Source organism: Ursus arctos, chromosome X (assembly GCF_023065955.2).
Source record: "Ursus arctos isolate Adak ecotype North America chromosome X, UrsArc2.0, whole genome shotgun sequence".
Taxonomy (NCBI): Eukaryota; Metazoa; Chordata; class Mammalia; order Carnivora; family Ursidae; genus Ursus; species Ursus arctos.
The window spans coordinates 117117046-117140444 of record NC_079873.1 but is presented as its reverse complement, the minus strand read 5'-3'; the positions used below and the strand labels follow the sequence as shown (position 1 = coordinate 117140444).

Genomic DNA, 23399 nt, shown 5'->3' with positions numbered 1-23399 from the left:
GAAATGTTTAAAGCGAGGAATGCTGACTAGTCTAAGACTTGCCTGGGGCACAAATTTGGAGAGGCGGTTGCATTGGACCAGCAGACATTGAATAGTATCAAGGAGCCGATGACAAAGAGAAGACGCGCCTTTCCGCACCCTCTCCAAGAACTCTGGTTCATACCTCTAAAATACGCCACGTACGGCTTTTCAGGCCAATACATATGGATTTAGCTTCTTCATTTTAATGACTGCATAAGATTCTTGTGCATGGGTGTGCCGTAGTGTATTTACCCAATTACCTAGTGATGGACATTTCAATTATTTTCACTCTTGTACATATGTTTGTATGCACCCTTGCTGTACTATTATGGGATAGATTCCTGGAAGTGGGGTTGCTCAGTCAAAGACTTACCACCATTTTGGTACATAGATAATGACCAGGCTTTTGAGGTGTCCCCTTAGAGCCCTAGTATTTGAATTCCAAGCTGGGGGATTCTACTGCTCTGCCTCACAGCTGTCTTTCTCCTGAGCTTTTGTCCTAATGTATTGGGCACCATATTTCATATATATAATATTTTTATGCTTTCGTTACAGAGACACTTCTGAGGGAGAAATAACCATGGACCAAACTGTAGTAAGTAATTTTTCAAAATGAATCTACTTGTGACTCCTTCAATACCTAAGTAGATGTAAATAAAATAGTGCTTCCACCCAAGTGAACATCAGGCAAAGCTCAACTGTGGTCATCGAGGGTCAAATTACATTACTTTCTTTGGCATCTGCGCAAGAACCCAGTGAGAAAACCATCTCTGTTGTTCTGAATTCCTGTGGGGCCGTTTTTTGGAGGCACATTTTGTGGGCTATGGGCGTGTGGAATGACTTGGGGATTGTAAATGGCAAATGGAATTTCTTCGTTGTAGACATCTTGGAAAGAAGCCTGGTTCTTCCAAGAATGACACAATTTTTGCAAGACTGGCATTCACATAATAAACCCACCCTTTATCTGTATAGATTTGAAATCAGGGTGTGACAGAACTATCTCCCATCATCCTTACCCCAATACTCAGTACTTACTCTGGTGCCTCCAAGCTTTACCATGTTAGACTCTGAAAGGATCAGTAAGCACAGACCTTGGAAGGTATTTAAACATGAAAGAAATATTTTTTTAAAGATTTTATTTATTTATTTGACAGAGAAACAGCCAGCGAGAGAGGGAACACAAGCAGGGGGAGTGGGAGAGGAAGAAGGAGGCTCCCAGCAGAGGAGCCTGATGTGGGGCTCGATCCCAGAATGCTGGGATCGCGCCCTGAGCCAAAGGCAGATGCTTAATGACTGAGCCACCCAGGCACCCCATGAGAGAAAATTTTTTTTTTTTAATAATGATTTTTTATTATATTATGTTAGTCACCATACAGTACATCCCCGGTTTTCGATGTAAGGCTCGATGATTCATTAGTTGTGTATAACACCCAGTGCACCATGCAATATGTGCCCTCCTTACTACCCATCACCGGTCTATCCCATTCCCCCATCCCCCTCCCCTCTGTAGCCCTCAGTTTGTTTCTCATAGTCCATAGTCATGAGAGAAAAATTTTGATTATACAAAGTACAATCAAGCCTACAGCGCCTTCCAAATTATGTGCCATCATTTAAAATGCTTTCTGTAAAGAGTGGAATCTGAATTTCTTAATTTAATACATTATAGATAACATGACCTAAGTAACATTCCTCTCAAATAATAGGTGTAAGAAGCCTTTTGGTGACGATGTGGTCCCCAGAATTAGGCTGCCTTCGTTAGAACCCTCGTTCTTCCACTTCCTGGCTGGGAGACCTTGGGCAGCCTAATTAAACTCTCTGTGCCTCAGTTTCCTCATCTGTAGAATGGGGATGACAATATTACCATCCCTCCCAGGGCTGTTGGAAAGATGGAACGGGATGATGTATATTGAGTGCTTAGCACAGGGCATAGTAAATGCTTGGTAATGTTTACTATTGTCATCACCACGTTAGGGTCCAGTCCAGAAAGCTCAGATTCTGGCCCCAATTCTGTGATTGGTCAGCTGTGTGATACTGGGCAGATTATTTAACTTCTCTGAGACTTAGCTTCCTCAACTGGGAAATGGGGTGATAATCCCTGCATTGCCCACACTACAGGGGTGATGTGAGGACTAGATGCATTGACTTTTTTGAGGGCGATTTGCAAATGGCAACGAGTTACATAAATGTAAAGTGTAATTATGATTGCTGTTGTTGACAATAAGCCCTGTACTCAAATGTGACGTTTGTCGAAAGATTTCAGTGACGATGTACTTTTGTTTTGCATTATTTTGGCACAGAGAGAAGGGCAAGGAATGGCTACAATTTCCCGTGTACCATCCAGGTAGGAGCTGAGTTTATTCATAGCTGGTACATTTAGTTCTGATTTTCCTTCCATTTAATTCTGTATTTGCAGCCCGTTGGTCAGAGTTGTCAGAAGGAGATCAAAGCACCCGGTGGTTATTTTACAGATGCTGTAATTGGGCTCTTGCCTTCATGAAACAAGTTGTTTCAGTTGGTCATGGCACAGCCTAGCAGCCTGCCTTCTGCCTCTTTGTAGTGAAGAGAAAATGGGGTCCAAAGTGGTCATAATTTGGGGATGGGGGAATAAAGTGTTTGTTGTCGTCAAAAAAGTCCAGGAAATACTGAGCAGGGCAGTGGAAAAACACCATGGAAAGCCGCCTTGGTCCTGTTCAGACTCGTGCTCTGGCTCCCCCCAGAACACTGGCTCTTGCTGCCCTGCTTGACGCAACTCAGAGAGGCTCATGGGAAGGTCACTGCCATGTTCAGGGTGCTAAGAGTAAAGAGTCTGTTGCAGCAAAGGGAGAGGTTTAAAGAAAGAGGGGTCCTCTTCAGACTGGCAAAATGAGAGCTGGGAAGAGATGGGCTCCACATGGAAGGGCGGGGTGAGCAGGGACTCCAGGGACTGTGGATCCGTGGAGGGGGAGGCACGGCTTACATTGGACAAAGAGAAATTTCGAGTTAACACAGGTACATCTAACTTTCAACAGCTGTAGGAAACAGGAAATGTGTGCTTCCAAAAGATGTATTGGCAAATAGAAATGGGGGAAAAGATCTAGGTAAGCTTGTGACTTTTTTAAAAAAAGATTTTATTTACTGGAGAGAGAAAGAGAGCACAGCAGGGGAAGAGGGGCAGAGGGAGAGGGGAGTCAGATGAGGGTCTTGATCCCAGGATCATGAGCTGAGCCAGTCAGCCGCTTAACCAACTGAACCATCCAGGTGCCCCTAAGCTTAAAGACGCTCCGAAATGGAATAGCAACGAACATTAGAATGTTCTGAGGACCTTGCTCCGGCGGTTGAGGTCAAGCACAGCCCTCTTCTTTTGTAACATATCTTTGAGTGGACAGAATACTCTAGGGATGTACTAGGTATTTGTGACCTTGGCTAAGTCTCAGCTCCCTCATCTGTGGAATGGGGACCGTGATAGCTCTGCTCGTGAGGCTGTTGTGAAGGTAACATGACTCAAAACACAAGGAGCGAGGGGTGCCTGGGTGGCTCAGTCGTTAAGCGTCTGCCTTCCGCTCAGGTCATGATCCCAGGGTCCTGGGATCAAGCCCCGCATCGGGCTCCCTGCTCAGTGGGGAGCCTGCTTCTCCCTCTCCCACTCCCCCTGCTGATGTTCCCTCTCTCGCTGTGTCTCTCTCTGTCCAATAAATAAAATCTTAAAAAAAAACCACACACACACAAGGAGCGAGAGTGCTACAAATGTTAGCTACTGTCACTACCATTATCTCCATTATTATTCTATTATAGAAATAGGCCTTTTACAGAACACATCTTTAGAGACTGGCGTGTCTCTAAAGCATGTGCCATTTGCCTTCTTGCAGTAATGATGGGTAAATTGGAGACCAGAAGGATAAAAGGTTTTCTCCGAAGTAGTATGTCCCAAGTACTCCATCTTCTCTATTAATTAGTATAAACTTCTAGAGAATCCATGGCTAGTTCATTTTATTTTATTTTATTTTGTTTTTTAAAGACTTATTTATTTGTTTGAGAGGGGGAGGAACAGAGGGCTTGAGCAGACTCCCCACTGAATGCAGAGAGACTCAGGATTGATTGCGAGACCCTGAGATTGTGACCAGAGCCAAAACCAAGAGTCAGATGCTTAACTGCTTAACCGACTGAGCCACCCAGGCACCGCTAGTTGATTTTAATATAATGCAATGGTTGCTGACCGTTCTATTGAAAACAGGTTTTGAGTTGTTTGTTTTGCATATGAGAACATTGATCAGAAGGTTTCAATATGCTGTCTGCCACCATTTCTTAAGATTTGCCAGTTGATCGATGTGAAATGTCTGGTATTTATGGACTCCCAATTAAGTCATCTGGGTAGAATTTCAGCACCATAGGCCAGGTTGCACTCTGTTGCTCTAACTGCAACATTGTTCTTTTTTGCTCTGCTTTTTAGCTATGTTTGTCATACCATCCTAAAGGCCAGCTCTTCCTTAGCAGCCAAGGAATTGATTAGCAGGATCAAAAGTAAAATACATGGCAACCTCACCCATGGAAACTTCACCCAAGGTCAACTGACGTTATTTGTAAGATCCGAACACGTTGTGGTGAAAAAACTAGGTAATTGGGGGGAGGGGTACTCCACGCCCCTCGCGCATTCACTCCCTTTCCGAGAGAGTTCATAACGCATGCACAGTAAGACATCCTGAGTTTTGGGGGAGAGGAGTTGTCTTCACGTTCCTTTCCACATCCTCAGCACTCACTTGCCCTGACAACCTTTCTAGCTGTAAGAGCTTATGAAAAACACAGAGGGGTTACCAGAGACCATCGGTCAGCTCCGGATGTCAGCAGTGGCCAGTCCATCCTCGGAGTGGGAGGATTGGCTCTCTTGCATAATTACCCAGAGGCCTGGGGAGCTTCCTCATTCCACACAGTAACTGCCCAATAGATGCTTGCTAATTTATTGATCGATATAGCCAGGCTATTCATCTGGGAAAGGGATGTGGGAACGGCCCAGATTTTCTCTCACAGGCATCTCTTTCCTTTAATGGTAAAGAGAAAGGCTATCAGACCACTCTATCTCCTTGCCATGGCTGCCAGCTCTCTCACTGGTTCCCAGCGGACTGTGGTAAAAACATCGGGCTAAGCCAGAGAACACGCAAAGGTGTTAGAACACACAATCCTTGGCAACAAACTGATCGGGTAGCAGAGGGCAGGCTGTGATTGCAAGCGACAGTGAAATGGGAGGCAGAAAAGTGTAGAAGCCACAAGTAGAGCCCACTATGCAAATGGCGCTGATGGCTGTCCTCAGAGGAAGCTGATTCTCTGGGCTCTCCACTTCTCCCGGCCACTCTGTCAACACGTGAAGGAAAGACTTCTGGAATCAGGGTCACAAACCCAGTGGGTGGTCAGTAGAAACTGGGAACTTATCACACACACTTAGCCCAGGTCCCTTCTCCCTTCATGTGACCACACTTGGCAGCAAAACCTTGCCCTTGGCGCCACCCACAGAGCAGAGCTCCCACGTCTAATACTGACGATGGCAGATACATTGAGTTGACTAAAACCAAATCCACCCCAGAGTCCATTAGGAGGGGAGGAACCATCCAGAAGGAGAAGTCAACCTTTGGTTTCCTGTCACTGACAGTGAGGGTACCTCGGAAGGAGGGCAGTTGGCAGGTGAGGACTTCTGATTTTTTTGTTTGTGGCTTGAACTTCTTTCGAGGCAAATGTAACATTTTTTAAAACCGAGCCTGTCAACTTGTGGTTTTAATGAAAAGGACTAAGTGTGAGTTTTTCCAGGGAGGCTTATTAAAAAAAAAGAGAGAGAGAGAGAGACAGCATTTCATGTATTTTCAGTGAAGCCTGATTTAAATGGCCTGGTAGAAAAATTTTCCTCTTTTATTTGCTGGTGTTTATGTGTAGGGTAATAATGATGGGTCGTAATGGATGTTCATGACATTTGAAAGTGCCTTTTGCCCCTTCAAATGCATACATTTTCTCCATAGAGCCAGGAAGGTGCGAAGCCCAGGAAACAGTCTCTAAATACAAAGGGACCTATAAGTGGCTCTTAACGAACCCTACTGACACAGCCCAAACCAGATGCATAAAAAACAGGCATGAAAACGCTACTAGACTCTGGTACGTATTGGCCAAGACCTAATTGCTGGTTCAGAGACTCAAAGATCCGCTTAATGGGGGCCTTGCTTCCATCGTTCAACTGAGTGGGCCCCGCACCGTCCCCCTCTACCCTGTCCTGCCTTCTTCCACCCTTTGGACCTACTTCAGCATGCACAGGCAACATAAGGGCATTCTAGAAAAATGTTCAAGAAGACAAAAGAGAAGAAGTCACCCATAATTCTGCCACCTGAACACCGCTGGTTTTAGGTGGGCATATTTTTTCATCTCCCTGTTCCCTGTGTGCCTTTAAGTTTTATGTAGTTTTATGTAGTGGTAATCACTGTCCTCATCTCAATAATGTGATTTACCTTTTCACTCAATAGTTGATCAAACATTTTCCATGTTTTATGTTCTTCTTCTTAATGACCATTTCGAAAAATTGCCTCAGAAGCTACCTCATTGATGGGCCATCATAATTTCCTAAATCACCCTTCTATTGTTGCCTTATCATTTTCCTTCTTTAAATCATCAGTCCCTCTTCTCTGACTCTCTGCTGTTAATGGTTTGTGCCATTAACTTAAGTAGACAGACCAGAAGGGCAGCGGGTTTTGACAGAGGCTTAAAAGCTCTCTGTTGGAAGGCAACATCTTGGACTGGGTCCTACTCTCTTCGTCCATCTAATCAGTCAGCAAATCATGCTGGTTTTGTGATCACAGAGCTTGTATGTAGCCTTTCCTTTCCATCCCCACCGCCACGACCCCGGTGCAGACCCTTACTATCATCCCTTGTCTATTAGAACAGGCTCCTTGCCTTCCCCCACTCTGGTTCCACATTGCCTCAAGACCCACAGGTTCCCTTTTACCACGTCTGCCAGCCGGAAAGGGCCGTTTGCTGTTGTGGACCCCAATGGGTGCCTCCCTGTGTCTCGTTCGCCACCTGTGCTATTGGCTCCGCTTTGGGGCGGAGAGGGGGCCCTTTCTCCATCTCCGTCCTTTTAGTGTCCAGCTCAGCTCAAAAGTGGGACAGAAGTTCTCCTTGCTCAGTGGTTTGATCGATTCAGTTTTGTTGGTACAGCTTTTTGTCTCATCTCTTGCCTAATAGATGTAGTTACATGTACAGACTCGAACCACCACGCGACAACAAGCTCCTCCAGGGACCGGACCCCACTCTGTTTGTCTGCACTACCTGTCAGCAGGCCTGGAACATCGTGGGTGCTCAATAAATGAGCCAGCTCATTTGAAATGAACTGGATTGAATTGGATGAGGCATAGGGGAGGGTGGATGATGAGGGCGGGTGAGCTCCAGAGGGTGCTGTGCTCATTGCCTTTGGGAAATGATGTGCGGAGCTAGGGACCGCATTCTACCAGGAATTTCCTCTTCAGATGGGGGTAAGAAGGGAAAGTGAGGGTAAGGAGCCGTGTCCGGAGGGGCAACACCTCCACCGCGACTCTTGCTCTGCCTCACGTTGCCACGCTTCATTTCAGACTCTCTTGCCTTTTTCCACCTCCCGCATGGGGACCCTAACATTCCCTTGTTCCCCGAGAGCAAAGTGTTCTTCTATGGGGATCCCGCCTTTGCTATCTCAGCCCAGAGGCTGGGAGTGGGCGGGGGGGGGGGGGTGGGGCACGCCAGAGCTGCATGGTGACTTTTCTGGCCTCATCCTCCAATGAGAAAGTTTTTTGTCCCTCCCTCCCCTCTTTTTCAGCTCAATCAGTATCAACACTGGCAAGTCTCAGTGGGAAAAACCAAAGTTGAAACAATGCAAACTGCTTCAAGGACTTCCTGATAAGATTGTGGATCTTGCTAACATTACTATCAGTGATGGTAAGACTGTTGTGTACACATTAATGACATAATGGAATCTTGGTTGGTTCATCTGCTTGACCTGAGCTAAGAGGATACAGGCAAGCCTCACGTAGGAAAACTACCTCGCGATCCAATTTCAGAAACCAGGTAGTTAATGTTGGTAGAGGCGGGAGTGGGGCATGCTAAGTTGGGACCGTCAAGGTTTTTTTGCTTTCTAGTGTTTTTTATTTTATAATTTTTGGCTAATTATTATTTTTCATTTCATTTTAGTTTTTTAAAGATTGATTTATTTATTCAAGAAAGTGAGAACGAGCAGGAGGAATGGCAGAGGGAGAGGGAGAAGCAGGCTTCCCACTGAGCAGGGAGACCGACGTGGGGCTCGACCCCAGGATCCTGGGATCATGACCTGAGCTGAAGGCAGAGGCTTAACTGACTGAGCCACCCAGGCGCCCCATTATTTTTCATTTTAAAACAGTTTTAATGAGGGGGCGCCTGGGGGACTCAATTACTTAAAAGTCTAACTCTTGGTTTCGGCTCAGGTCATGATCTCAGGGTCATGAGATCGAGCCCACGTCTGGCTCTGGGCTCAGTGGGGAGTCTGCTTAAGATTCTCTCTCTGCCTCTCCCTCTACCCCTCCACCTGCTTGCTCCCGCGCGTGCTCTCTCTCTCGCTCTCTCAAATAATAAATAAATAAATATTTACAAAAACAGTTTTGGGGCGCCTGGGTGGCTCAGTCGGTTAAGCATCTGACTCTTCGTTTCAGCTTAGGTCATGATCCCAGGGTTGTGGGACGGAGCCCTGCGTCGGGCTCTGCGCTCAGCTCGGAATCTGCTGGAGGTTCTTTCCCTCTTCCTCTGCCACTCTCTTGCTCTCTCTCTGTCTCTCTCTCAGATAAATAAATAAATAAATGAATAAATAAATAAATAAAGTCTTCAAAAAGCCCAAACCGGTTTAATAGGTAATTCTTCACATAGTTCAATTTTGCAAAAACAAAAAGGAAATACAGTGAAACATCTTCCCATTGCTGACCCAGCCATTCAATAAATATCCACAGAGATATTTCATGTATCTATGAGGAAATCTACGCACCCACTCACACCGTACAGAGACATATACATGCATATGCTCCCTTCCTCTTAGAACACAAAGTAGAGCGTGCTATCCATGCTGCTCTGCACCTTGCCTTTTTCTTTTAACAATATATTGCAGAAATTATCATTTCAGTATATGAAGAGCTTCCTCATGCTTTTTATCACTGCATTATATTATACGACATGGACATGCCACAATTTATTTCTTTAACCTATTTCCTGTGAGTGGGCATTTAAGCTGTTAATAACATTTTATTTTTATAAAACTGCGGTAATGGATATTGTACATATGTCATTTTGTGTAAGTGGGGTGTACTTGAAGCATAAATTCCTAAAAGTAGAATTGTCAGGTTAGTCATACTTTTGGTGGTGTCAAAATGCTCTCAGTAATGCTTGCTTATACCGGTTCATACTCCCACTTGCAAGGTAGGAAAGCACCTGTCTCAGGGTACCTTTATCAACACGGCATGTGATCAGATTGTTGGATCTTCGGTGATTTGATAAGCAGAAATTGATATCTGGTTCTGGTTTTAAAATAATAATAATTCCATGGTTTCTAGCATATTCACTAGATTGTGCAAGAGTCACCACTAATTCCAGAACATTCTGATCCCTCCAAAGAGAAGCCCCATACACATTAGCAGGCACTCTCTTCCCCCCCTCCCCACAGCCCCTGGAAACCTCCAATCTAATTTCGTTCTTCTTTTAATTTTATTTTATTGTAGTAAGAACACTTAACATGAGGTCTATCTTCTTGACAAATTTTTCAAGTATGATGTTGTATGGCTGACCTCCGGAACTTATTCATCTTGCTTAACTGAAACTTTATGCCTGTTGATTAGCAACTCCCCATTTCCCCTGCCCCAGCCCCTGGCAAGCACCATTCTACTCTGTGCTTTTTTGAGTTCGGCTGTGTTAGATTCCCTGTGTAAGTGAGATCATGCAGCATTTGTCTTTCTGTGTCTGGCTTGTTGCACTTAGCATAACGTCCTCCAGGTTTATCCACGTTGTTGCAAAGGGCAGGATTTCCTTCTTTTTGAAGGTGAATAATATTCCAGTGTGTGTGTGTGTGTGTGTGTGAGAGAGAGAGAGAGAGAGAGAGAGAGAGAGAGATCTTCTTTATCTCTAGATGGACATTTACATTATTTCCATATCTCGACTATTATGAATAATGTTGTAATGAACATGTGAGTGCAGGTGTCTCTTTGAGATAATGATTTTTAGTTCCTTTGGATATACATACACAAGTGAGACTCCTGGATCATAGGGTAGTTCTATTTTTAATTTGTGAGGAAACTCCATAGCATCTTCCACAAGGGGTACACCAATTTACATTCCCACCCACAGTGTACCAGGGTACCCCTTTCTCCCCACCCTTGACAACACTCTGTTATCTCTTGATTTCTGATAATAGCCATCCTGACAGTTGTGAAGTGATATCTCATCGTGCTTTTGATTTCCATTTCCCTGATGATTACTGATGTTGAGAACATTTTCATGTATCTATTGGCCTTTTTTATGTCTTCTGAGAAATATTTATTTGAGTCCTTAGTCCATTTTTTTTAAGATTTTATTTATTTATTTGACAGAGAGAGACAGCCAGCGAGAGAGGGAACACAAGCAGGGGGAGTGGGAGAGGAAGAAGCAGGCTCCTAGTGGAGGAGCCTGATGTGGGGCTCGATCCCAGAACGCTGGGATCACGCCCTGAGCCAAAGGCAGACGCTTAACCACTGCGCTACCCAGGCGCCCCCTTAGTCCATTTTTTAATCATGTTACCTGTTTGTTCATTATTGAGTAATAGAAATTCTTAAAAAAAAATTTTTTTTAAAGTAGGCTACATGCCCAATGCGGGGTTTGAACTCATGATCCGGAGATCAAGAGTTGTGTGCTCTACTGACTGAGCCAGCCAGGTGCCCCATGAGTTATAGAAATTCTTTGGGTATTTTGGAGATTAACTCCTTTTCAGACATATAGTTTGCAAATATTTTCTCCCATTCAGTAAGTTGTCTTTTCACTCTATTGATTGGTTATTTCCCTTGTTGTGAGAAACTTTTTTATTTGATGTAGTCACACTTGTTAATTTTTGTTTCTGTTGCCTGTGCTTTTGGTGTCATATCCATGAAATCGTTGCCAAGGTCAATGTCATGACGATTTTCCGTTATGTTCTCTTCTAGGAGCTTTTGAATTTCAGGTCTTGCATTTAAGTCTTGAATAATTTTGAGTTGATTTTTGCGTATGGTGTAACAGGAGGGCCTGTTTAATTCGTTGGCATGTGAATTTTCAGTTTTCCTAACACCGTTTATGGAAGAGATTATCCTTTTCCCATTGTGTGTTCTTTGTACTCTTATTGGAGATCAGTTGATGGTGTATGTGTGCATTTGCTTCTGGACTCTCCATTCTGTTCCATTGGTTTGTAGGTCTGTCTTTATACCAGTACCATGCTGTTTTGATTACTGTAGCTTTGTATTATATTTTGATATCAAGGAGTGTGATGTCTTTGCTCTGCTTTCTCAGGATTGATTTGGCTGTTTGGTTTGTGTGTGTGTGCACGCGCATGTGTGTGTGGTTCCGTATGAATTTGAGAATTGCTTTTTCTGTTTCTGTAAAAGATACCATTGACTGGACTAGCTCAGTGAAGTGTGTTGTCCCTGCAGGGTACGTCTTCTGATGCTTCTCCTTCGAAGATGGAGCTTTGGGCTTGTTACACATTCTCCCTACCAGGGATGACTGTGAGAATGTTCTAGCTCAGTTCTCTCTGTTTCTTTCTCTGATCTCCCTGCTGAGCTTCTGGATGGTGCGCCTCTCTCCATATCACACCCAGCTGTTCGCCTTCTAATTGCTACTTGATGGCTCTGTTGTTTCTGACAAAACCCTGGGGCATAAATTGCTTCATAGTCTGATCCCATTATAACCCATCCCCTTCCAGGGGCAGAGTATTGCCAGTCTTTGAGGCTTTCTCCCGCCCTTCTAGGTGGAAAAAAATATCTGTCCTATGGGGCAAGAGTTTGGGAGATGGTGGGGTGACGAATGTGTCCTTCACAAGATGCTTCACAAGGGTTTTCCCTGTGGAGCAGGGGCTGTGCATGAATCTGAGGGGAAGGGGGACTTATCGTGGCCCGGGAGGGATCTTCCACAGACCCGAGCCAGAAATGTGTGACTTGCGATGATCCACTCAGAATAGTTCTTCCACCTCAGGGACCTGGGGGAGATCGTAACTACCACTCAGCTGCTTCTTCCACAAGGCAGAGCTATGGGAGATGGGTAAAGTTCCTAGCTCAAATGCCACGGCCTCTCACTGTACTGATCAAGTTTCCATAGATTTCGTTGATTAAATGCATCTCAGTTGGTTGCAAGATCTTTCATCAACCTCCAGACCCTTTGAATGGTTGTCTTTGCTAATTTTGAGCAGAGTAATAGAGGTCACTCTTGGTGAACTTTTCCCCAACTCCTCCTTACAGTCCTGTTCTTAAAGTCCTGCCCCTCCTTATTGGTGTTTTGAAAGTGTGCGTAAGTTTCCCTCATCAACTCTCAGTCTATACACACCTTGTCAGGCGTAGCTCTACCATGTGAATGCCCCCCCAACCCATGATGAGTAGTTGAAAACTGAGGCACAGGCATTCCAGTGCCTTCCAGGACAGCCAGGGAATTGCCTTGAGGCAGTGAACTCCTCGGACTTGTCTTTTTTGCAGAAGATGGAAATTTGGGATCCTTGCCAAGAAATATCTAGAAGATTTAGCAAAGTAAGCATGGCTCTGATGGTTTCTAGGTTCGAAATCGTTAAATCAGGACCCTAGGGAGGGTTGCAGCTTGAAGCAAGTGGGCAGTGAGTTAGAGAGGTCTGTGTTTCATGCTGACCTCCCTCCTCTGAGCAACACATTTTTCTGAGACACGATAATAGAATTTTCTCCATAGGAGAAAAAGTTAAACAACCATAACAACAAGAAAAGCATTGCACTGGGTTAGGATTTTTAGAAAATTAACTATCAGTAGTCACTTTATTAAAAAAAAAAAGTCTGCAGAGGATGAGAACAGTTGCATGGTGGCTGTAATGTATATAACTGAAAATAAATGATCAAATGTATTAGCTTCGGAGGAATGCGTCTCCTTGTGAGTTAGGAGCTTAATGAAAAATGAGTACAACGTAAGGGAAAGAAAATGCATTCACATTGAAACAATTTTTCTTTAGCCTTCAATCTTGCTGACAAGCATTACATATCTTGGTTGGAGAAAAACTTGTCAGTTCTCCAGTTAAATGCTCATTTCCTGTAACTCCTTAATATCGCAGAGTTCAAAAAGGTACCCTTATTTCAGAGGTCTGTGGGTTCTTTGCTTTGCCCCGTCTTTGTGACCTCGAAAATACTGAAGACGCAGCGCACCCTAATGAAGTTGGCTGGAACTTTTCACAGTGTCTCCTGGCTGTGTCCATCTCCCTGCCTGGGCAGGATAGCGCATGGTGGAGACAGAACGATCTAATTCCCAGGATGTCAGGGAAAAGGATGGTGTAGCCCAGCAGTTCCAGCCTCCAAACCATGGAGGAAAGGGAGAAAGGCACAGATACTGTAGTAGAAAGTGATATTCAAGAACACTAGCCTGGATTAAAATCTGGGTTAGAACCTCCGTGGCACAATTTCTTAATCTGTATAAAGGGAATAATGTTAGTACCCATCACACAGGGCTATCGTGATGCTGAAATTGGAGAATGTATGGATAACGCCTTATGGTATCTTGTCTCCAAAATGCCCACCATCGATTCATTCCCTCCTTGTCAATTAGAAGTTGAAGGAGGGCTGCCTTGTGACGACTTAGCCCAGTAGAATTCGGCAGCACTGATGCTGTGCCAGTTGTGGGACTAACTTTTAAGGGAACTGGAAATTTCTGCTTCCGTTCTTTTGTATGCTCTCACTGGGGATTCTTCCCCTCAGAACCCAGACAGCATGCTCTAAGAAGCCTGGAAAATGTTTAACCACCAGCTCTGCCAAAAAAGTTAATTTTGTCGCACTTGCCGATTTTCTTGGTGATTTTTTCAGCCCCGATGGCTGAAGACAAACTACAACATACAAGTGCTGAACATGGAGTTGGTCAGAGATACACAGATACCACAGATATAAAAAAGCACCAAAGCAGAGATTACAAAAATGTAGCCACATCATGAGGAAGTGATGAGTCTTGGGTATCACCATTGTTTTTAATAGAATTGATTTAATTAAAAGTTGATATAATTTAATTTTCAGTAATGGCTGTGTTTAACAATCAGCTCACAAAATTCCCGAAAATTTAGCGATTTGTTCTGACAAGTTGTCACCAGCTGTCTCCAGTTATACCACAAGCTGGATCCAGCATACCACTAAGCCTAAGCCACTGGGAAAGGCCATGTGTCGGAAACAGCATCCACAGACCCCCAGAGGACAACAGCCCCAGCTGACTGGTGCATGGGCATCAATCGCCAGCCATGTGAGCGAGCCATCTCGGACTTCCAGCCCGGTCTTAGTCTTCAGGTGACTCCAGTCCCAGCTGCCATCTGAGTGCAACTGCATGAGAGACCCTAAATCAGAACCACTCACCTGAAACTGGTCAACACACAGAACCATGAGGGATAATAATGTATTCTTGTTCGAAGTTGTTACGTTTGGGGGTGGTTTGTTACGCAGCTGTAGACGACACCAATACTGCCTCATAGAAATTGCTCAATCAATAACAGATATATTATTGTTTTGATGGCTACAATTATTGGCAGATTAATTGAAACTATTTCAAGCAATGGGGGATCTATTTATTTTATAATGAAAAAGGGAGGATTCCTTTTCCTGCTTTTGCTCAAGGGCTTAGAATTTTTACACAATGCATGTAATTTGTCCTGAATTTGACTTAAAAACCATGTAACTCTAGATGAAAAGTCTACAATTACTTTCCACAATATAGTTAGTCTCCTGTTGGCCTATTGTTTACTTTCCTCCTTTGACAGCAGGGACTGCATGAAGTAAAGTCACACCACCAAGGCCCAAAGAATGACTCCAGGTAGGCAGCTCTGGCTATCCCATTTACAGCAAAGCCTGGAAATTTAATAAGAGCAATAGAAAAATCAGTGAATGAGAGCACTACATTCGTCTTCCATCCCCTGTCTTATTGTTTTCTCAGTTTCTTTAACTGACCAGAAGATAGATGTAACAAGGACAAAATATTAATTTAGAAGTAATTACAGCCTTGTTCGACCTCCCCCTTTCTTCTATCTCAGTTCCTAGGTAGGCCATCGTTGGGCAGATTGAAGTCATTATTAAGGAGGGGGGGGCATTGAGAGAATCTCAGTTAAGATTGCTTAATTTATATTGACAAGGACAGGGAGTTGTTTGCAGAGAGAGAGAGGGAGAAAGAGAGAGAGAGGATGATGTTTATGGTAATTTATTTTGTTTTCCCAAACAGACTTGGTTGGTTGTAATGTAACCCGGGTTAAGTTATGAATATAATCTCTCTCTGGACTTTTTCTCAACGGATTGTATTTCTCGATTATTTTCCATTATATTTTGGTTACTGGACTTAAATGTGAGTGCTTTAAGCTAGGAGGGCACCACAAGGAGCTTAGCTTTATATGAGTTATATCAAACTAAAGCCTAATTTGTGTTGTATTTGTTTTAACAAATACTGGCATTGTGGTTGTGACAAACAGAGGTCTTCTGTTTTAGAAATGCATACTGAGGTATTTATGGATGAAATGATATGTCTGGGATTTGCTTTAAAATAATCTGGGGTTGGGGGAAGGTGGGTGAGAGCGTAGATAAAATAAGATTAGCTCTTCATTGACACTTGAAGCTAGGTGATTCATGAAGTACATGGGGATTCATTATACTATTCTTTCTACTTTTGTGCGTGTTTGAAAATTTCCATAATAAAAAGTGAAGAAAAAAGTGGGCGAGTTAATACCTATTGTTCTTACTCTCTAAAAAAAAATCTAAATTAAATTGCTCTTTATTATATGTGGTCCATACTTGCTTTTTCACTGTGGTTGCTGGTTCTTGACAGAAAAATATCATCACCACCCTTGATTATGAAAACACAGACTGAGTGTTTGCTGATATTTTAGCACAGGTGGGATCTACTTAACTCAATCCAATACTCAAAAGTCTTAACTTAATTAGAATCTAATTGCAAGATAATCTTCAGTGACAAAAAGGTTTCCCTGGTGTATTTTAAAAAGGATTTAATGAATAAAAACTTGACTTATGTGCTATTTTCTGGGACTCCGCCTATTGTAGAAATGGAGGTCCAGCATTTTTTTTACCATAAATTTTGCTGCCTGGGTAGCTATTTGCATTTGACTGCCTTTGCGTTTTAAAGGGAAGGAAGCAGAACAGTATGGCCCCAAACTAAGTAACGCAGGTTTTCTATTTCAATTTTCTTTCCCCAGAGAACGTGGATGATGTTGCAGAGCACGTTTTAAATTTAATAAATGAATCCCCCACTCTGGATGAAGAAGAAACAAAGATTATTGTTTCTAAAGTCTCCGATATTTCACGATGTGATGAGATAAGTATGAATCTAACGCAGATTATATTACAGATAATCAATGCTCTTTTGGGAAAGCAAAACAATTCAGCATCTGATCTGCACGAAGTGAGAAATGAGTAAGTACTAAAGCTTTGGTAAAATAGTTCTTTCCTAAAATTTTATAATATTTGTTATTCATTCCTTGGCGTACAGTCCACCAAATTTTCGAGGTCAGGTGGCTACGCATTGAAAGCTGAGTTCCTGTGATGCAACGGGGCCAATGCCACGCAAATCCCGATTGGGAAGCAATGCATTGCGAAAACCTAACTGAATTTTAGTCATAGCCCCGTTGCAAGTAAATAGTTGCCCCAAACCAGACCTCACTCTATTTTCCCAGCCCCGGTGCCCCCTCAATTTCTACAAAATCCATCGGCCCAGTGCTCAAGCAAAAAGTTTAGGAATAATACTAGTTACCTCCCTCTACCTCACAGCACATCAGTAACCAAGTCTTGTAGGAAACACCAGATGTGAGGTTTTTAATCCCTGAAATATTCCTGGAACCCGTCTGCTTGTGTTCATCCCCACCATCACCACCACCCCGGTCCCAGCCTCATACCTCTCCGCTGCCCTACAGTAACCTCCTCACTGGGCTTCCCCCCCCACCACCACCACACTTGCTTCCCTATGGTCTTTCTTCTACATGACAACCAGAGGATCTTTTCATGCACATATCAGATCACGTCCATTCTCTTGCTTTTATTTTATTTTTTTTAAAGATTTTATTTATTTATTTGACAGAGAGAGACAGCCAGCGAGAGAAGGAACACAAGCAGGGGGAGTGGGAGAGGAAGAAGCAGGCTCATAGCGGAGGAGCCTGATGTGGGGCTCGATCCCATAATGGCAGGATCACGCCCTGAGCCGAAGGCAGACGCTTAACCTCTGTGCCACCCAGGCGCCCCCATTCTCTTGCTTTTAAAACCCCTCGGAGGGGCGCCTGGGTGGCTCAGTCGTTGAGCGTCTGCCTTCGGCTCAGGGCGTGATCCCAGGATCCTGGGATCAAGCCCCGCATCGGGCTTCTCCGCTGGGAGCCTGCTTCTTCCTCTCCCACTCCCCCTGCCTGTGTTCCCTCTCTTGCTGGCTGTCTCTCTCTGTCAAATAAAGAAATAAAATCTTAAAAAAATAAATAAAACTCCTTGGTGGCTTTCTGTTACACGTAGAATAAAATCCAAGTTTCTTGGCTTATGAGGCCAGGCAGGATCTGGCTTTACATACAACAGTGACATTTAATCCTGAGAACCACCTTGCGAGGGAAGGGCCAGTATTACCTCTGGCTTGCAGGTGAGTCAACAGAAGCTCGGCCACGTTGTTTTATTTGCCCACACAGTTAGAAATTAGAGGAGTTAAGATTTAAACCTCAGCCTGACTCCAGAGCCAGTGCTCTGATTTAATAATTCCTTAAATGATACAAAGACAGTGATTAAAACCGAAGAAGTCTTACGTTGAGGAAATCTCGGAAGGAGAATGGGACTTATATTAAAGCGGTAGGAATGCTCTTCCCTCCCTGTGGTTCCTTGCAGAATTCTGAGGATAATCGAGCGTGCTGGTCATAAGATGGAGTTTTCTGGGCGGACAGCAAATCTGACGGCAGCCAGGCTGGCGTTGGCCGTCCTGCGGGTGGACCACGCGTTTGAAGGCATGGCCTTCGGGATTCGCTCCCTTGAAGAAGGCGCAGACCCTGAGGTGAGTCTGGCTCAGGAAGCTGAGAACCAATCAGGCAAACGCTGTTCCAAGTTCTCATTCACTTACTCCTTGGGAGAGAGAGCAGATACTTTTTAAAGCTTTTAGTCTTCAGGGGACCTTATGAAAATACAAATATCCCAGGGAAGCTTCACATAGAACCCTTAGTAGCCAAACACCTTGGGGTCAGAACGGTGTCCATGAGGTGTGAAATGACACCACCTTTGGCCCTGTGGGCCGAAATCATCTCACATGTTACTTTATTATTAGCTACCATTTCTGGAGTACTTATTATATGTTGGGGCATTGAGCTACTGTCTGTACAGAAAAGGAAACAGAGCAGTTGAGTAACTTGCTCAAGGACACACAGCCTAATGGCAGAGCCAGGATTCGAACTTATGTCTGTCTGGCTTTAAAATCTGAGCCCTTTCCATCACACCATAGTACCTCAGCCTTTGGCAGGCCACAGGCTGCCAACCGCTGCAGAAAACAATTTTTGGAGGGCACCATTTTTTTTTAAATTTACAGTTTTAAAAAAAATGTTAAATTTACATATGGGGAAATGCACCAATTCTAAGTATATATTTTCTGAATTCTAACAGATGCTTACACCTGTGCAATTCAAACCCCTATCAAGATATAGAATATTACCCTCACCCCTAAAATTCCCCTCCTCCCCTTCCCAGGCAATCCCCAGAGCTGTGACCTCCCCTGGCAACCACTGTTCTGATACTTTGCCACCATAGTTTTGCCTGTTCTAGAACTTTATATACATGGAATCATAAAATATGTACTGTCTTGTAGAAGACTGCTTGCATGTAGCAGTCTTTTGTTTCTATAGTTTATTCTTTTTTATTGCTGAATAGCATTCCATTGTATGGATATACCAAAGATCGTGTGTCTAGTCTCCTGTTGATGGACTTGGGATTGTTTCCAGTTTTTTGGCTATCAGAACGAGAAATACAACTTTCAACATTCATATAAAAGTCTCTGTGTGGACATATGTTTTCATATATCTTGAGTAAATACCTAGGAATGGGATTGCTGGCTCATAAGATATAAGAGCCTAATTGAATGCAATTGTCTTCAATGAATAGTGCTGGAAGAAGCGAGGATCTAGATGGAAAAACATGAACTCCAAACCATAGGCTACACCATACCTATTCTGTTCCAGTAATTTTTTTTGTAGATGCTTATGCCGTGATCACACTATCTTGATTCCTGTAGTCATGAAGTCAGAGAGTGGGAGTCCTTCAACTTTGTTCTTTTTCAAGATAGCTTTGATTATTCTAGGCCTTTCCCGTGTCCATAGGAATTTTTGAATGTGCGTATCAATTTGTACAAAAAAGAAATGTGTGGAGAGTGATTGGGATTGAATTGAAGCTATTGATCAATTTTGGGAGAATTGATTTCTTTTTTTATTTTATTTATTTCTTTATTTGACAGAAAGAGAGGCAGCCAGCGAGAGAGGGAACACAAGCAGGGGGAGTGGGAGAGGAAGAAGTAGGCTCCTAGCGGAGGAGCCTGATGCGGGGCTCGATCCCGTACCCCAGGATTATGCCCTGAGCTGAAGGCAGACGCTTAACGACTGCACCACCCAGGCGCTCCTTTTTTTTAAATTTTATTTATTTAGATTTCTTAGTAATATTAAGTTTTCTCCTCCAGTAACATTTACTCGGGCCGATTTTAATTTCCCTTAGCAATGTTTTGTACTTTATTTATTTATTTATTTATTTATTTATTTATCATTTTAAGTTTTAACTTTCATTCCAGTGAGTTAACATACAGTGTTATATTAGTTTCAGGTGTACAATATAGTGATTCAACGCTTCCATGCATCACCCTGTGCTCATCACAAGTGTACTCACTCCTAGATGATAGAGTATATCAACTTTATTTTTATATACTTGCAGCAAATAATTAGAAAAATTGTAAAAAAATTCCATTTGCAACAGCATCAGAAAACATAAAATATTTAGGAATAAATTTACTTATTTACACCCGGTGTGGAGCCCAATGTGGAGCTTGAACTCATCATGGTGAGATCGAGACCTGAGCCGAGATCAAGAGCTGGACACTTACTTGACTGACCTACCCAAGTGTCCCTTTGTTTTGTAGTTTTTTTTTTTAAAGGCTTTTATTTTTTTTAAAGATTTTATTTATTTACTGGATAGAGAGAGACACAGCGGGAGAGGGAACACCAGCAGGGGGAGTGGGAGAGGGAGAAGCAGCCTCATAGCGGAGGAACCTGATGTGGGGCTCGATCCCAGAATGCCGGGATCACGCCCTGAGCCAAAGGCAGACGCTTAACGATTGAGCCACCCAGGCGCCCCTGTTTTGTAGTTTTAAGTAGAATAGTATCACCATGTTTTTTTTAAATCTTTTTTTTTTTTAAGATTTTATTTATTTATTTGACAGAGATAGAGACAGCCAGCCAAAGGCAGACGCTTAACGATTGAGCCACCCAGGCGCCCCTGTTTTGTAGTTTTAAGTAGAATAGTATCACCATGTTTTTTTTAAATCTTTTTTTTTTTTAAGATTTTATTTATTTATTTGACAGAGATAGAGACAGCCAGCGAGAGAGGGAACACAAGCAGGGGGAGTGGGAGAGGAAGAAGCAGGCTCATAGTGGAAGAGCCTGATGTGGGGCTCGATCCCATAACGCCGGGATCACGCCCTGAGCCGAAGGCAGGCGCTTAACCGCTGTGCCACCCAGGCGCCCCTTGAACTTTTAAGTGGAGTGGTATCACGTCTTTAGTTAAATATAAAAATAAAGTTGGTACTCTATGTCTATCGTCTATCTATCAACTGTCTATCATCTAATTTTGAATCCTATGAATTCGCTAAACTCACCTGTTAGTCGTAGCAGTTGTTTTAGAGATCCCTTAGGACATTCTATGTAATGTCATCTGGCAACAGAGACTGTTTAATGTCATTCTTACTGATTTTTATTCCTCTTATTCCTTTCTTTTGGCCTTTTTGCTATTAGAGCCTCCAATAACATGCTGAATGGAAGTAGTTGACATCCTCGTCTTGTTCTTGATACCAGAAGAGAAGTATTCACTATTTTACCATGACTGTGATGTTAGCCGTGTTGTTGTTGTTTGTTTTTAGATGCCCTTTATTTGATTGAGGACCTTACCTTCTCTTTCTAGTTTGCTGAAAAATTTTATCATGAATGGTTGCCAAATTCTGTCAAATGTTTTTTTTTTTTTCTCTGTATCTCTTGAAGCAATCGTTTGGCTTCTTTCCTTTATCCTTCTAATATGGTGAATTACATTGATTTTAGGATGTTAAACCAATCTTGCATTTCTGGAAGAAAACCTACTGGTAATGATGTATTATCATGTTTATATACTGCTATTTTCAACTCGCTTATATTTTAAGTATTTTTACACTAATGTTCGTGAAGGATATTGGTCTGGAATTTTTTTCTGATTTTCTAAAAATCGAGCTTTAGATTAGGGTTGTGCCAACTTCATAAAAGTGAGTTGGGAAATGGTCCCTGTTATACTTTCAGAAAACGTTTGCATAACGTTGGTGTTATTTCTTCATCAAATGCTTGATAGGGTTTACTCGGAAACTCTCTGGGTCTGGAATTTCTTTGTGGAAAGTATTTTGATGGCAAACCCAATTAATTTAATGGATGTAGAGCCATTCAGATGTTCTGATTCATGTTGTGTGTGTTTTGGTTAGTTATATTTTTCCAAGAATTTATTTTGTCTAACTGGTCAAGCTTGTTGACAATAGTTGTTCATAATATTTCCTAATGATTTCTTAATGTCTGTAGGTTTTATAGGGGTGGTCAGCAAACTTTTTCTGTAAAAGGTAATAAATATTTCAGGCTTTGTAAGTCACAGGTGGTCTCTAGAGGTCTGATGAACATTTTAATTTTCTTTCTCTCTTTTTCTTCCTTCCTCTCTCTCTCTTTCTTCCTCCCTCCCTCCCCTCCCCTCCCTTCCCCTCCCCTCCCCTCCCTTACTTCTTTCCTTCCTTCCTTTGTTACATTCTTTAAAAACTGAAATGTAAAACCCATTCCTAGCTTGAGGCATATGAAAACAAGCTTTGGGTAGGAATTGGTCTGCTGACCAATTTATCAATCTCTGATCTACAGTAAAAATCTCTCTTTAATTCTTGATAATTTTTTTAGATTTTATTTATTTATTTTTTAAAGTATTCCTTTTTTTTTTTAAAGATTTTTATTTATTTATGTGACAGAGAGACAGCCAGCGAGAGAGGGAACACAGCAGGGGGAGTGGGAGAGGAAGAAGCAGGCTCCCAGCGGAGGAGCCTGATGTGGGGCTCGATCCCATAACACCGGGATCACGCCCTGAGCCAAAGGCAGATGCTTTAACGACTGCGCTACCCAGGCGCCCCAGATTTTATTTTTTATTTGTCAGAGAAAGAGAGAGAGAGAGGGAGCACAAGCAGGGGGAGCAGCAAGCAGAGGGAGAAGCAGGGTCCCTGCAGAGCAAGGAGCCCAATGAGGGACTGGATCCCAAGACCCTGGGATCACAACCTGAGCCAAAGGCAGATGCTTAACTGACTGAGCAACCCAGGCACCCCAAATTCTTGATAATGTTAATTTCTTTTCTTGTTCTTTTTTTTCCCTCTTGATTAGTATAACTAGAGATTTTTCAATTTTGTTGATCCTTTTTAAGAACCAACTTCATTAATTTTCTTTCTCGTTTGTTTTCTATTTTGTTACCATCTGCTCTTAGCTTTATCATTTCCCTCTGTGTACTTACTTTGTGTTTATTTTGCTCTTCTCTATCTAGTTTCTTTTTTAAAAAAAGATTTTATTTATTTATTTGACGTGGAGAGCAAGAGAGCACAAGTGGGGGGAGGGGCAGAGGGAGAGGGAGAAGCAGACTCCCTGCCAAGCAGGGAGCTTGATGCGTGGCTCCATCCCAGGACCCTGGGATTGTGACCTGAGCCAAAGGTAGATGCCCAACCAACTGAGCCACCCAGGTGCCCCTTTTATCAAGTTTCTTAAGGTGGATCCATAGGCCATTGATTTTAGACACTTCTTCTTTTCTAATATAATCATTAAAAGCTATAAATATCTCTCTAAGCACTGTTTCAGCTGCGGTCTGCAAATTTTGATATGTTGTATTTTCTTTTCTTTTCTTTTCTTTTCTTTCTTTCTTCTTTCTTTCTTTCTTTCTTTCTTT

The 23399-nt window shown here is 42.9% G+C and overlaps 1 protein-coding gene across 1 annotated transcript in view; it reads left to right on the top strand.

Moving 5' to 3' along the window:
- The window catches only part of ADGRG4 (adhesion G protein-coupled receptor G4), a 79841-nt gene that overhangs the window by 23171 nt on the left and 33271 nt on the right, over positions 1 to 23399 (top strand). The window contains exons 2-8 of the mRNA XM_048213749.2: positions 577 to 616; positions 2319 to 2362; positions 4448 to 4611; positions 6000 to 6132; positions 7817 to 7935; positions 16409 to 16625; positions 18066 to 18228. Of these exons, the coding sequence (XP_048069706.1) occupies positions 602 to 616; positions 2319 to 2362; positions 4448 to 4611; positions 6000 to 6132; positions 7817 to 7935; positions 16409 to 16625; positions 18066 to 18228 (855 nt within the window). The 5' untranslated portion in view covers positions 577 to 601. The remainder of the gene's footprint in view (positions 1 to 576; positions 617 to 2318; positions 2363 to 4447; positions 4612 to 5999; positions 6133 to 7816; positions 7936 to 16408; positions 16626 to 18065; positions 18229 to 23399) is intronic.